The 15,289-nt window shown below is 40.7% G+C and overlaps 1 protein-coding gene across 2 annotated transcripts in view; it reads left to right on the top strand.

Annotated features, from left to right (window-relative positions):
• The window catches only part of LOC137997099 (cullin-5-like), a 35,585-nt gene that overhangs the window by 14,165 nt on the left and 6,131 nt on the right, over positions 1-15,289 (top strand). Inside the window, exons 9-21 of one of the 2 annotated variants that reach the window (XM_068842875.1) lie at positions 157-264; positions 511-575; positions 1,767-1,914; positions 2,200-2,243; positions 2,865-2,952; positions 3,173-3,293; positions 5,139-5,165; positions 6,631-6,710; positions 7,546-7,638; positions 10,358-10,473; positions 11,054-11,099; positions 12,235-12,353; positions 14,546-14,669. In XM_068842875.1, coding sequence (XP_068698976.1) covers positions 157-264; positions 511-575; positions 1,767-1,914; positions 2,200-2,243; positions 2,865-2,952; positions 3,173-3,293; positions 5,139-5,165; positions 6,631-6,710; positions 7,546-7,638; positions 10,358-10,473; positions 11,054-11,099; positions 12,235-12,353; positions 14,546-14,669 — 1,179 coding nt within the window. The remainder of the gene's footprint in view (positions 1-156; positions 265-510; positions 576-1,766; positions 1,915-2,199; positions 2,244-2,864; positions 2,953-3,172; positions 3,294-5,138; positions 5,166-6,630; positions 6,711-7,545; positions 7,639-10,357; positions 10,474-11,053; positions 11,100-12,234; positions 12,354-14,545; positions 14,670-15,289) is intronic. The other variant, XM_068842876.1, reaches the window with a different exon arrangement.

The raw sequence follows: 15,289 nt of genomic DNA, 5'->3' as shown, positions 1-15,289 counted from the left end.
CCCATGGTGGCCGATCCTTTACGATGGGTGCTCCTTTTGTTTGGAATACCCTTCCGTTGGAACTCACTAATAACTTGCTCGGTATGTTCAAGTGTTAGATTCAAGGATTTAGATATTCTAACTGAATGGTGTATTCCTTTTGTTCCATTACCACAGGACTCGGAAAAATATGTAGAGGAGTTACTTACGCTCTTCAACAGATTTAGCAAACTTGTGAAAGAAGCCTTTAATGACGATCCACGCTTTCTTACAGCAAGAGATAAGGTACTAATTTTCACTATACAACTTCACGTTCATTGTTATTGAAGCTGTAAGTATTTATTAGGATCACCCTTGCGGAAACGTCCTTTCGTTTCTCCAAGTCGGTCGTCGGACAGTGATACGAAGCTATTGGACCAATGCGTACTATAGTTATGTTGACAGCAACTTGAAGGCATGCAAAAAATGAACACACTTGGTAAACGGAAAGAAAACTAATAGACTGAATTTTAATTTTTGCATATTTCACAGGCATTCAAGACGGTTGTGAATGATAGTTCAATTTTCAAGTTGGAACTTCCAAACAAGAATAAATCGTAAGGGGATTTCTCATGCATTCCATTGATGTTACCTTGGTGTGCCAAAAGTGTTTACGGCCGATGGATTGATACCATGTCAATCTTTCATTTTACAGAATTTTTGGCAGAGTAAACCCTGTATTTGTTTTGTGGCTAATTTATTATTGTAGCACTTGCGTAAAATGCGGATCGAGTTTTGCAAAGGTTTAGACCAGATTATTTCTTGTGACAGCGTACTCGTCGTATAATGTGATCGTGGCACTGAAGTAAAGAGCTTCAAATCCTCCCAGCCAATGTGTGACTAATGGTACTGATACAACCATGAGAAACACTCGGAGGTACTTCTTGAGAGGGAAGACTCGTGGACAGCCTGTTTTGATGGAAAAAGCCCGTGCAGAAAAAAAAAAGACAGATGTATAGGGAAGAGATATTTGTTATTCAAATGTGCCAACCACAGGAACAAAAGACCCTTTGTTTCAACAACCAATGAGGCTCTGGTTAGCACAGTAATGACAATAGGTGACGTCAACGATATCTTCCCCACAGACAGAGTGTTTACACTCACGTGATCAGTAACCTTGTTTTCCCTCCGATACAAAAGAAAACGTTTGCATGATAATAGAGCTCAATTCCCGAAGGATTAGATGGTACACCAACATGGCCGCCGTGACGTCACGTGAAGACACTTCATTGAAAATTACCGCAGGAAGAGAAGCAGACTTAAATGAAGTGCGCCTTAATTCAAGTATTTTACGTTAATTAAATCTTTCCACCAAAATCAAACAAACTGAACATTTTGGAGTCGAGTTTTGCCTTTTATGTGTCGCACACGCTTAAAAAAGTCTGCTAAACCAGCAAACCGAGTCTCTAGCGCGTTGAGATTCGGTTTTGCTGTGAATTCCTAGCTTGGGACCAGGTAATCACGAGAATCGGACAAAGAAAGAAAGAAAGAAAAGCGGAAGGCACTGAAGAAGTGGGCGAGCGAAGAATGCGAGAGACTAGCCCTTCCCAGTTCGTAGAGACTTTTTGCCCCTACTCTAGAGCGGACATCATGTTCATTCGGTAGGGTGGTCTGAGGCAAGTTAAAATCATGAGCACAGGGGACCCCTCACTGGTTACCACGCCTCTTATCGCTAAACGCCCCATATACCGCCGGTTGTGTTTTTAAAAATGTTGTTTTTGGTCTGCAACATTGCGTTGTTTTTCCAGTGGTGGCAGTGGTGGTCTGAATATGAAGTCGCAGCCAGAGTCCCGTTGTCCAGAGCTATTGGCCAATTTCTGCGACATGCTGCTTCGGAAAACCCCATACAGTAAAAAACTAACATCGGATGAAATCCAAGCAAAGCTTAAAGACGTCGTGAGTATTTTTTATCGTACTGATATTCATTCTTGTGTCTTGGCTGTTTCGATACGTGAAAAGCTTAACAGAGCAATTTAAATGCATGCAGCCGATGCTAAGCTCGGGGAAAAAAGCGCGGGAAAAAGCAAGTCACGATTGGTTTTGCTTTTACGTCAGCTTGGATGAAAATATGGCGCGAAAAGAAAGCGCTCAAGTTTCTGTCGGTTAGGATAGGTTGCCAAGTAAGCCGTGATCTTTCTTGTAGATCCTGTTCCTGAATGCGTCGTTCTGTTTTCGTTTTAGTTGTTGGTCCTTAAGTATGTCATCAATAAAGATGTTTTTATGAGGTAAGTCAGCTGTGCACCCACATCCTTGCCTCAGACACCGGAAAATGAAATTTTACAACTTTCTTTTCAAACATAACGACTTGTCATTCGTTAAGACGAGTAGCGAACAGCCGTAAAAGACCCGATTCGAAAAGGGCATTGCTTGGATTAGTGATAAGGGCGTTGGATTTTCATGCGGTTGCCTCGGTTCCTATTCCAACTCTCACCAGTGGCTGGACCTGCCTTCATTGGCCTTGTATTCAACTTTTCCACACTCTGTAAATAGCCGAGTGGTTGCCTCTGGTCAGTTAGGGTCTGAACCCATGCTATGTCCATTTTGAATTGTTAGTAAGTTTTTAAGAGGGCTGTCTTGGCTTTGAACTAGCTTGAAAGCTAATGGCCCCTTTGCAGGTTAGTGATCACATGGTACAAAAACCGCCATAGTGGAACGCAAATTGCGCACTGGAACTTAGATGTCCCAGTGGGCAATTTGCGTCTCAGTATGGAGGTTTTTGTACCATGTGATCACTAACCTGCAAAGGGCCCATTGCACTCCACTATAAACGCAGTATTAACATTTTTTGCTCAGTTTGTGTATGTCTGAAATGTTTGAGTGTTACAAAACATGTGGTTATTTTCAAGGTACCACAAAGCTCACTTAACGAGGCGACTGATCCTTGACACGTCGGCCGATAGTGAAATGGAAGAAAACATGGTGGAATGGCTTAGGGTAATGCATTTGTTTGTCTTCGGTATTTTAGTATTTTTTTATCGTAGTCTATTGACTCCTGGGAGTGATAGACGATTCTACTCGTCAACTGGGGCGCCCTGGCAGGGGGGGCCTGAGGAATGAATCAGTTATCCAGTCAAAACCTATGTCCCTTCCATTCAGTAAAGATAAATTTCTTAGATGAGCTTAAGCCCTGGTATCCTTACTTGTTTTGCAACAGGATGTCGGAATGCCCGCAGATTACATCAACAAGCTTGCTCGTATGTTCCAAGACATCAAAGTTAGCAATGATTTGAATCAGGGTTTCAAGGCAGAATACATGAACAAGGGAGACATTGCAGGTAAATCAGCTGTTTATTTTAAAATACATAAAATGGATAAAGGAGTTTAGTTTCTGATGAAACTGTGGTGCTACGTCGATGGGGGAGTGAAACCGCACAGAAATGGATTTTGCAACTGGGTTGTTATAAGGTAAATCGACCACCGTAAACGAGAAATTTGAAAGCTGACGTTTCGAACGTTAGCTCTTCGTCAGATTGACAAATATGTTAACCCCGGTGAATGAAATGAAGGGATTTAGTAATCGATGATGACTCGGGGATACTCGGAAAAAAATCCGAGCGGTCCTTTGCACGAGTCGAACCTACGACCTTCCGATGACTACTTCGGATGCTCTGCCACTGAGCCATACGAGAATCGTGGGAGCTGGGCCATTTAAACGAGGTTCAAGTGCCGACTGTCCTGGGATACTGCTAGGATGTAAATTGTCGAAAAAGGAGCATCACGTTTACGTCAAACGGCAAACGAGACACGAAGATTTGTGTTTTGCCTAAATGCAAAGATACTTGTTTGACTTAAGTTCATGTATTCAACAGAATTAACTATTCGAGGGTAATATGAAGTGCTATTTTCTACCCATTTCTACCCCTAGGGCATCAAAGTGGCAACTTCTTTTTCGTAATAGTGAATGTGAAAACAACTCGCAAATTTGCGACTCCCCTAGATTTTTTAGTCGCAAGAAGATAAAAATTCAGTCGCGAATGCAACTGTATTGGTCGCAATTTCGAGCCCTGGGCCCGCCATCATCATATCAAGCAACGTCTTGGAAAAGAAATACAAGTCAGAATAAGGGAATCAGTCATGCTTTTATGACAAGTAGGAACCTGCTTTCTGCTGTTTCACGTAAAAGCGATTCAAAAATGCGATGCTAAATCTCTCTAATTTGTTTGATGTTGTTGCGTGGAAAGAGTTAGTTTATCCGCGGAAAGTGTTCGAGTGAAGGTGGCTCAAACCAGTGTGAACACTTCCAAGGGACGCTCTTATTAGAAGGATCGGGCACCACAACGGTGTATCATGTATTATCAATATTGTGGTACCAAATGAAACACCACATTATTACTGAACAAGATACAGTCATTATTTTGACGTAATATGTCACCGTGGCAACGGACAAGCCCTGTAAAAACACCCTTTATTTTGTCTTTAGTTGCTTATATCTCAAAAACGAACTTGGTTTCACCCATTTTTTATTTCTGAAAAGTAATCAGGAAGGCAAGATGAAACTTTTTGCAACGTTTAAAAAGATTCTGTCAAGCGGATTCAGAGCCACCTTAATTCTGTGATTTTGTTAAGGTCGCTCTGAATCCTCTGGACAGAATTTTTTTAAACTTTGCCGAAAGTTTTATCGTGGCCTTCTAATCACTTTTCAGCAATAAAAAAGGGGGTTCACTGAGTTCGTTTTTGAGATATGAGCAACTAAATCCAAAATATAGGGTGTTTTTGCTGGGATTTCCCGTTGCCAAGGTAACTTATTACATCACAATAATGATCACATCTTGTTTGGAAATAATCGGTGTTTCATAGGGTACCATAACATTGCTGTTACGTGGTACAGTGTTTTAGCATCATTCGATCCTAAGAGAGGGTCTTCTAAGTCTTGAAACCCTTTCGAGCCTTCTTAAGTTACACTTTAAGGCATGTAATTCCAGATGGAATAAACCTTTCCTTTTTTATGTATGTTCAAACGAGTAGACAATGGAGTCAACCTTTCCAATGCCTACTGGTTGAGGTAAAGATTGCTCTAATTTTTAACTATTTGGCTGGAATTTAAAGTGAGAAGACTTACTATAAGGCTTCCAGACAATAATACGGTAACGATGAAAAAATTATATCTTTAAATCCATTAGATGTACAGAGGTTCGGAGCAAGATCTTGTGAGTCCGCGTTCTTTCTTGAATTTAACTACTTTCTTGGTATCTTTATGGAATAAATAAGAATAAAAGAATCTAGAATTCATTCCCATTAATTAATAATTGAAATATTTGGTAAATCTCCTTTTAGATAATGACTGGATATATTTTTCAGAGTAACTAACTGTTACACAGTTTTACAGCATATTTATCATATGGCCCGTACGGCCCCGCGCTCTCTCATTGTAAAACTATTGGGAAAAGTTCCGTTTGAGGGTCGTACGAGGACCGAAAAACCTGTATAGGCCCTGCTAGGAACACGTATTGCTCCGTGCGATGCGATGTTAGAGAATTTCGTCGCTTTTAAGCATCCAGGTTATTTACAGTCAGAAAAGCAAATGCAAACAACGTATTAGATAAATTTTCTGTGCAAGTTTTTGTTGCTTATTTTGCCCGAACTTCATCTTCTGAGTGCTCATGAATAGTGTAAAGAGCACATATAATAAAATGCTCATTGACTGAGTTTAGGTTGGCCGGACATGAAAGCATTTGGCCCTCGGTCATGGCGCTCGGACCGAGCTCGTACGACATGACCTTTCCCGTCGGGCCGTCTTACTCAGTCAATAAGTACATATTACTTGCAAATCAAACTAGTTATTTTCTGGACAGCTCACAATTCATTAATACTACAGGAAGTGCTTCACACAGACCTCTTTCATAATGGCGACCAAATAAAGTATTCTTTTGTTTTACTGCTAATAAGCCCTTCTAGCCCCGCTATGACGAGGAAATTTTAAAAGAATATTTATTTCAAAATGAGGGTAGTAGATCGAATTGACATAAAGACAAAAGAATGCAAAGGAGGTAGCCATTTATAAAACTGGTCTATGCATATTTTAAAACCGTGATGAGACTGCAGTACAGTACCAAATCACTTTTTTTCACTTCAATCATAGCATATTTCTTACATTGGTTAACTTTCTTTCGGATCGCTTTAAAGGGGCTAGGTCACGCAATTTTAGGCAATTTCAGCACTGATGGAATGGTCGTAGAATTAATTAAAATATCAAAATAACTGTTCAAAACTATAGAAGAACTCTAAAAAAACACAGCCGGGGAAGCCAAGAAGGGACATGGATGGACAAAACTGGAGCGGATTGAAATTGATTGAATTTGGGTAAATTTGAAAAAACGTCGGCCCACCTTTTTTCAAATTTACATCAGTCTATATCAAAATATCATTTACACAGCTGGAAATCATTCTCAGTTGTTATGTGGGCGTGATTTTGCAAATGAAAGACTCTTGCTCTGCCAATTTGACGTTTAGAGCTCATGATTAACAAAATTAAACAAAATTACCTAAAATAGCGTGACCTAGCCCCTTTAATAAGGCGAGGTCTCTATGGTCCCCGCTTCCATTTCTTACGCCAAGTAGTGGAGCACACAATTTCAAATTGTCTGTAATGACTGGTTTCATATTATTTTGCAGACTCGGTAAACATAAAGATACTAAACGCAGGAGCGTGGTCTAGAGCTTCAGAGAGAATTCCAGTCTCGCTGCCCACCGAGGTGAGCTTAAATCTTCGGTTTTTTTTTTTATACAGCGATGTTAATCCGGTCTCAGGGTTTTGGATTCTCCCGGTTCACATGTCACTTTGATCACCGAATGGATTCGTCTTCGGTGTTTCTGCTGCATTCGTGAATTAATTCATCCCCACCTTTTGTTATAAATCACCAGCTGGTTGTCTTCTTGCATTTGAATTTCTTAAGGCCGTTGAGGTTACTGTATGATTTGAAGGGCTACGTTAAGAGAAACCTACAAAATAGAAAGATCACGGCTTACACGCTATACCTAAAGTATGTGCATCATTGTAAAGATTTTCATTTGTTCAGACGCAGTTCCACAGTACTTTACTTCTGGTGAAGATGTTGCATTTAGAGGCGAAGAAACGTAGTACCTGTTATCATCTGGGGTCGTTTTAAATCTTTCACAAAGTCCTATCCGTAGTTCAGGCTAAATATTAAATAATTTCCCTTTAACGTATTTCTGATCAGCCAGAGAGGCTCTGCAGAAATCGTGTTAAGTAGCCCCAGCCCAAGTTTCTGAGCTAGTCATTCCGGTCAAACCGGTTTAGGCAGCGCGCGCATCATATTTTTGACAAGGCGAAGGTCAAAATCGAGTCTTCAGTACGAAAACCCTTATGGCGTTTGGGCGTGCGATCGAGACTTGGCCTGGGTTTGAAACTGTCTCCAAGCAACGGCTTGCGCATACTCAATAAAGACTTGGCACGATTTCTGCAAAGTCCTTTCTTTCTCGTCGAGTTAAGAAAGGCTCTGCTGGCAGGGTGATTTCTGATATTCCAACACGACGACGAATAGTTCATGCAGTTGTTTCCTCGTTTAGCTTGAAGACTATATTCCAGAGGTGGAGGAATTTTACAGGAAAAACCACAGTGGCCGTAAGCTTCAGTGGCATCATCTGATGTCCAATGGAGTGGTGGGTTGTCTTTGTCTTTGTGAATTTTGCGTCATGCAACTGTTGGTCTATTTTCTTAACTCTTGACTAGACATCAAAACTAAAAATCTGGGGCCCGTTTCTCAAAAGTTTCGAAAACTTTTCGGGCCCGAAAAGCCATTTGTGAAACTACCAACCGCTTGTTATGGAAAGCAAATCTTTTAACGTGTTTTCAAGGTTACAAAAAGAAAAATGACTGTGAAGTTTGACAACTTAAGTCCTCTGCGTTCTTGAGATTCAAAGGGAATTGTGACACCCGAAAATGGCCCGTAAAGTTTCGGGACTTTCGAGAAACGGGCCCCTGGTCCCAGTTGTCCAAAGACGGAAAACTTTATTCTACGGATAGACTCACAATCCGACAGTTCCAATTTTTGCACGAAGATTGTAGTAATAATTTGATCACTTGACCGCGCATATGCACACTCGAAGCAGGTGTGTGAAAAGCTTGATTAACGTTTAACGTGAAATCCAGTTGACTGAACGTCTCGGTCCATAAACACGCAAAAAAAGAACATGGTCAATATCCAGCCATATTGACCTCACGCTTGGTCAATAACTCATATATACAGCGCTGGGAGCAGGGATGTGTAGCGCAGTGTTGAGAGCACTCGTCACCAACCAATGTAGCGCGGGTTTTGATTCTCAGACTTGGTGTCATATGTGGGTTGAGTTTGTTGGTCTCTACTCAGCTCCGAGAGGTTTTTCTCCGTTTACTCCGGTTTTCTCCTCTCCTCAAAAACCATCCTCCGATTTTACATGAGTTAATCTGATTTGATTTATGCGGAATTCCCAATTAGTGTCCTAGCTCTAAATACAACTGACACTTACATCTTATTTAGTGGAGGGGATCGTCCGCCATGTTGGATTGAAAACAGTGCGCACTGTCGTGATCACGTGATGGTACGGTTCAATATCAAATCGGAAACAGTAGAGCTCCCCTTTTAAGTTTGCCGGGTTTCATAACCAGTCTCCACTACTAACTATGCTTATATGAATTTCGTCATCGTTATCATCATATATATGGATAGGAGTAAATGAAAATGATGTTTAAAAGGTGCTTAGCTTGTTATTTTATTACAGTGATGATCTCAGTGATTTCAAGGTTGTCATCCAATTTTTTATTTTTTAAAAAATAGTGATTTTGATACATTCCTCGTATGAGGTGTCATAGCATTTCGGATCTTTGGTCCAACGCAGTCTTGTGAAGGAATTGCACTGATTACGAGTTATTCTTGTAAACGGTTGTAGTGTATACCACGCTTTATATTTGCCCGTTCCTGTTAACTGAGGTAAATAACAGCTCACCCAGATGGTGATGGGTCTGTTAAAGCGAATGCGAACTGTTTACTACAAAATACTCCAACATTTTATACACCAACCTTCTCTTTCGGTTTTCATTTAGCGGTTGGAATACCGCTAATGAAATTAAATTCATTAGTTTAGGAGCAGCTTTAATGTGTTAGGGCCACTGTGAGTTCACTGTTTCTTTGTCTGTTTATTTTACAATTATTCCATGAGCGCGCGTTGGCGCCGAGTTGGCTATAACCAGTCTCATATCCAACAAGCGCGAATGGAATAATTGTTCTATTAAATTCCTTGAACTCCAAAAATTTGGAAGTACGAAATACGAGCGAAATAGAGAAAACTTAATGAAGATGCGATGTTGTGTAATACCTTGTGGTCAGACAGACGGAGGCTCGTCACAAAAACATTTCTTGCCTTTTCGCGTACTTCTAAACGTCGGAATTGATCCAAACTTTCCACACAAAAAAGTTTTTTTTGTTTTTTGGCTTTATTCAAAGAGAAATTTTGCTTTCCGGCGAAAACAATTTTAGTTTAGCAACGCTTAACGCAATCATTTACCATATAAGGTCAAACTAAGGTATATGAGCTGATAACCGAGATTGATTGAACCAACCAGAAAGCTAGAAACGCAATATCCGAGGTCGCGAAGTTAATAATTGTGTTTATTGTTTTGTGAACCGATCTCAAATGCCGCTCTAATAGCTGCGACTCGACACCTTAAATTTACCGGCTCCTGTCGGCAGCGTTAGTCGACGGCTGAAATATCAGACAATCGGCAGCGTTTGATCCGTAACTGAGTATTGGCACTTTACTTATTTTGTGAATCTGGAAATTGGGTGAATCACCTGGCGTTTGGGCGCCTTGGAAATCCACTCCCTTCGTCAGGATAACAGGGAGCTTAAGCACGCGCGTTTTTGAGACGCGGACGGCAACCGGAAGTGAGCTGTTTTCCCTTTTAATCTGATTTCACGCAACCACATTTACATTGCTAAGTATCTTTTCTCCATTAGAGATGATTAGTATAAAATCTGGGAGACATCACTGCAATGGCACGCGAAATGTTCTCTTCCGGTTGCCGTCCGCGTCTGAAAAACGCGCGTGCTTAAGCTCCCTAATAGCGACCTTCAGGTTTTGGAGTACGAGGACGACTCTCAGTTCTGAGCACGCGCATTTCGAAATTTTTCGTTCTTTAATTGTAATGATTTTCGTACTCGTAGTTCGATCTGAAGATCGCTATTAATTCTCGAGGGACTAAAAAATTCACTGATCATGCCGGCTACGTCGGAGTAAACCAATTGAAGTCGATTTGATCTGGTTTTTCAATGTTGTTTTTTTTCCGTTGCCGACTTAGTACTAGATATACTCCATTTTAATTGTTTTTTTGTTTTGTTTAAAGATTACCTTTGGCAACAAGATTGGAAAGTTTGACCTGGAAGTAACAACCTTTCAAATGGCTGTGTTGTTTGCCTGGAATGAACGACCACATGAGAAGATTGCCTTCGAAAATTTGAGGTCAGTGTGGGCTGTTGTGTCGCTTCAGTAGTTGACGTGGTTTCAGTATTCGAGCAAAGTAGCTGAAGGAATCTTGAAATGATGATTTTTACATGTTATGACATGGGTGGCAGGAGAAAACTTGAAATACGATGACAGACGTAATTAGGAAGCGGCCATTGAAGCTATGGAACCAAATCACCACCGACAGTGACCACTGCCTGCATAACTTGCTTTGGATGCAGGGGAACCAGAAGTTGTGCAACCGTGGACACAATTACATTCTACTACGAGTCAGAATTGAACGCTTTAAAGGCTCGTGATATAGAAATAAACAACCCTTCAGTGTTCATAATCCTGTGGGACGTAAAAGAACCCATGCACTATTAGCAAAGAGTAGGGCATGTAGTTCCCGGTGTTGTGGTCTGTTCTCTGTGGTGTGCCATGAATGGGAGGGTAAATGCTCGGAAATACTAGCTACATCAAGCTACTTTAAAATCCGAGTGTAAATAAAGATGTATGGTATATATGATATGATAGAGGGTAAGTTTTAAGCCCGGTAAATAAACGAAATCTTATTTTTACTATTTTGATTTTGTAGGCTTGCCTCAGAGCTTCCAGATTCAGAATTGCGAAGAACTCTTTGGGTATGTCAACTTATTATCTGCAGAGTCGATTTTTAAGGTCGATGCCCGCGGTTGGCGCCGGGTACATGCGTTTACGTCTGATTGGTTCATTTAATTGGACGGGTTTAGTAATTTCGCGCCACATTCTTACCCAGTCAGAGGCCAAAGCCAAGCCTGTTTCGAGTTATAACACTTGTTTTCCCGCCCCTTTTGCGCCTGGGAATCTGCGCATGCATCGTTGAATAATTGTCTCACTTTGATTGGCTGCGCCTGCATTATGATACAAGTCTTAGCTGTTATCTTTCGTTTTACGGAACGCAGTCAAAGGAGAAGTTTTCTCCAAAATAGTCCTTGTTTTTCTTTTTACCACCAAAACCTAATACAAAGATAGGCCACTCACCCTAATTTCAGTCTCTAAAGTGCGTTCTAACCTTAATGAAATTCTCCTCCAAAGTAGCCCAAAATCAAAAACCCAGTCGCCGCCATTTTGAATTAACTTAGCAGCCAGGCGACGTATGCGTGACGTCAAGAGCTCAAGCGCGACTGAATTAATTAAAATGGAACCAGAGCGTGTTCCCAACGAAAACCAAAAGACTTTATCGGTGATCGACTTCAAAGCAATCGTCCGTAAAGTGATTTTCGTACCTTCCGAGCATCAATAAACATATTTGAGCAATTTCCTTTTTCGTAATTGGTAAACGGTGGAAAGAAATTCCTCTTGCTATCTCTTGGCCCCCTGTTGGAGCAAAATGGAGCTGAACAAAAAGGCAAAAATAAAGGTGACCGAAAAAATTAGTATTCAATCTTCCCGCCAAACTTCTAGTTGAGCTCTTTGACGTCACGCCAACGTTGGCAGGCTGCTAAGTTAATCCAAGATAGCAGCGGTCAGTTTCGATTTTCGAGCTAGTTTAAAGAAGGATTTCATATGGTTTTAAGGCACTTTGGTGGATAAAATTTGGTGAGTAAACTATCTTTGTGTTATCTCTAAGCTGGGCAAAATAAAATAAGGGCGATCGGGGAATGAACTAATTCTTAAAATGTCCTCTACTTACACTTTTCGGACTAGGCAAGTGATAAAGAAATAACCCTTTTGATTTGGTAGATATCAAGCGAAACTTGTCCTTCTCGTTTTTTAATTAAATGTGTTTTTGCGCAGTCTCTAGTGGCCTTCGCCAAGCTCAAGCGACAGATTCTCCTATGTGAACCTGAAGCAAAATCTCCAAAGGATTTTAGTGATAGTTCTTTATTCTGGGTCAATCAAGAATTCGCCGTTGTGTAAGTACAAGAGAGCTTAAGCAATGAAGACAGCAACGCGGGCGAACGAAGACCTCATTTAAAACTAAATATCGGTCGTAGCCATGGCGCTTCGTAGCCATTTACGATCATTTCATGTGCTTCACGTGGAAAGCTTTGGCCAAGAAAGCAATGCTGCAACAAGTGAAAAAAGACCTTTTCTAGCTTCCAATACCCGCCGTATCTAGAATTTAAACGTTTCCCACTTCCCCTCCCCTCTCCCCCTTTCAATGTTGACTGTTTAAGTTTCCAACATCGTTTTGTCTTGCTAGCAACACTGATAAGGAAGGGGGGGGGGGGGGGGTGGGGAAGGGGTGCTGCAGTGTGAGAGATCGATAGGTAAATTAAGAAGGTGAAGTGTCATCTCTGTTTTTTCAACTTGTTGTAGATTGCTGAGAACGCCATCTGAATGTTAAACATAGTTTCCAGTGTTGTTTTGCCGACCGCGGTCAAGAAACGACTGTACAAAAATGCAGCGCCGTACGTGCAGCAGACTCTTTTACTAAAAGCTAGTGTTTCGCTGCGGTGCCGTTGCTGTCGTCAATACATTACCCCCCACTACAATGCAACCTTAAATGTAAAGTGTTGTTATGCCAGCTTTCCTTTTTACTTTTTTGGAAGAATAAAGAATAGGATTTGGCTCTGCCTCCTTTTCCTTTCGGGTCGCGATTTTCCTGCGCATGCGTAAGTGGGACTGCTCGTGGTAGAGAGACTTGGTATGTCCTCATTCAGAGGCGCTCGCGATGACCACTAAACCACGAAAGGCTACGGGATAATCTGGGGGGAAATATCTGTTAAAGAATTGTGTGCGTGACCGAAAACCAGTTTCTGCGTTTACGTTTCACACAATATCCGGTCATCGTATGACTCGGTAACACATCTCACCGGGCTAATATTCTCTTGGTATCGTTAAGAAAATGTATTAATTTTTTTTCAATACCATCGTTAAAACTTGTGAGGCATCCGTTCACTGGTTTTGATTGGAATCAATGCCGTTAACAACAGTTTTAAATGTGAACAACTATTCCCCGATTGGTTTCTCGGAATGTGGACTTTGGACTGTTCCGGACTGATTGAACTTGTAACAAAAAAAAAAAACACTGCAATATTGTGAACTTAAAGGTAAATCGGCTAAAAATCCTTCGAAAAAAGTGTAGGCTACCTGCAGCCTCTTGTTTACATTAAAGGGCTGTGAAGGATCCTTTCTGGTTACAACTTGAAATAACGAACATGTTAGTGACATCACCGGTGTGTTATATATCCAAAGTCTTCTTGGCTGCCTTAACAAACAGTTCTTTTGATCCAGTAGTTGGCGAAAATTTTAAACCTTTACATTTCATATAGGGTAAATACTATCTCCATCTTTGGAAATTCTCTGACGTCTTTTCTTTTGCACTTTCAAGAGTTGACTAGTGGTAATTATTGATAGGCGCTTTGCATGACATATCACGTGACCGTGTTAATCATAAAAAATGGTCGTGGTACAAATGAAAAAAGCGTGATGAAATTGGTAAGAATGTCAGTTTTGACCTCAAAACAGTTCTTTTGATCCAGTAGTTGGCGAAAATTTTAAACCTTTACATTTCATATAGGGTAAACAGGTAAGGTGAAATTGGTAAGAATGTCAGTTTTGACCTCAAAACTGACATTCTTACCAATTTCATCACGCTTTTTTCATTTGTACCACGACCATTTTTTATGATTGAAAAAGTCACGTGACACGGTCATGCAAAGGCCTATTGTCATAATTGGCAACAACCAAAAAATATACCGGTAAGGATATATACCGGTAATAACCGAAAAGACGGTCATTGTGAGGGAACTTCAGTTGGTGCCCTGAGGGTTTGTTAATTATTTGCAGGATCTGATCATTTAATTTTTCAAATTTCATAACTTTTCCGTGACTCGTGAAAATTCATTAATTTGTGTTCCATCCCCGAAGGCAACTTTTCTTCCAAGAGCCGGTTCAAAAAAATCAATCGCCAGCAAGCCTTTGCTTATCCTTAAGACTTCTGTGCCGCCGTCTTTACAAAGTTATTTCTGTCACCAGAGGCTAAAAGTCACGACATTTAACTCTTTGCTTTTAAACGATGAAATGATATATGAAATGGATCATAATGCAATTTACGCAAGTTTGCATAAGTTTTTATTTCTCTTTCTTTTTCTCTCCTTAGCAAAAATGGTAAATTGCAGAAACGCGGCAAAGTGAATCTTATCGGTCGGTTACAGCTTTCGACAGAAAAAGCAAAACAAGAAGAGAATGATGGCATCGTTGCATTGAGGATTTTAAGAATACAGGTATTGTCTCAATAACAAAAACTCGGTTGCTCTACCATTTGTCAAGGGTGACTCGGAGATACCCAACACTGATTAATATTAATCTGTGTTGGATTAACATCAGTATTATAATCTTTGTATGATTAACACTCACCCTTTCGTTTAATACATTACGAGATTACCCCTTTTTGTCAATTTCAGTGCAAGAAGTAAAACAGGACAATTTTTACGTTAACCTATTGTAGTTTCATGGCCTAGCTTTCATGTGTCGTATGTAGCTTGGTGGAAGAGCATTCGAACTAAGGATCGGAAAGTCGACGATTCGCAAGTCTCGAAACGTTACGGGCCATTTTCGGGTATCATAATTCCCTTTGGATCTCAAGAACAGAGAGCATTTAAGTCGTGAAACTTTACGGGTATTTTTCTTTTTGTTACCTTAGAAACATGTTAAAAGTGGGCCTTCCAAAACAAGCGGTTGGGCAGTTTCACAAATGGCTTTTCAAGCCCGAAAAGTTTTCGGGACTGCCGAGAAACGGGCCCCAGCCCCGTGTTTGCACAGTCAGGGAGACGTGCACTGACTGACTGACAGACTAAGTGAGAGATTAGTTGATCAGTCTACCGCACCTGTATTTTTGTTGAGT

The sequence above is a fragment of the Montipora foliosa genome, chromosome 3 (genome assembly GCF_036669935.1).
Source record: "Montipora foliosa isolate CH-2021 chromosome 3, ASM3666993v2, whole genome shotgun sequence".
NCBI classification, from domain to species: domain Eukaryota; kingdom Metazoa; phylum Cnidaria; class Anthozoa; order Scleractinia; family Acroporidae; genus Montipora; species Montipora foliosa.
This window is presented reverse-complemented; position numbering and strand designations above follow the sequence as displayed.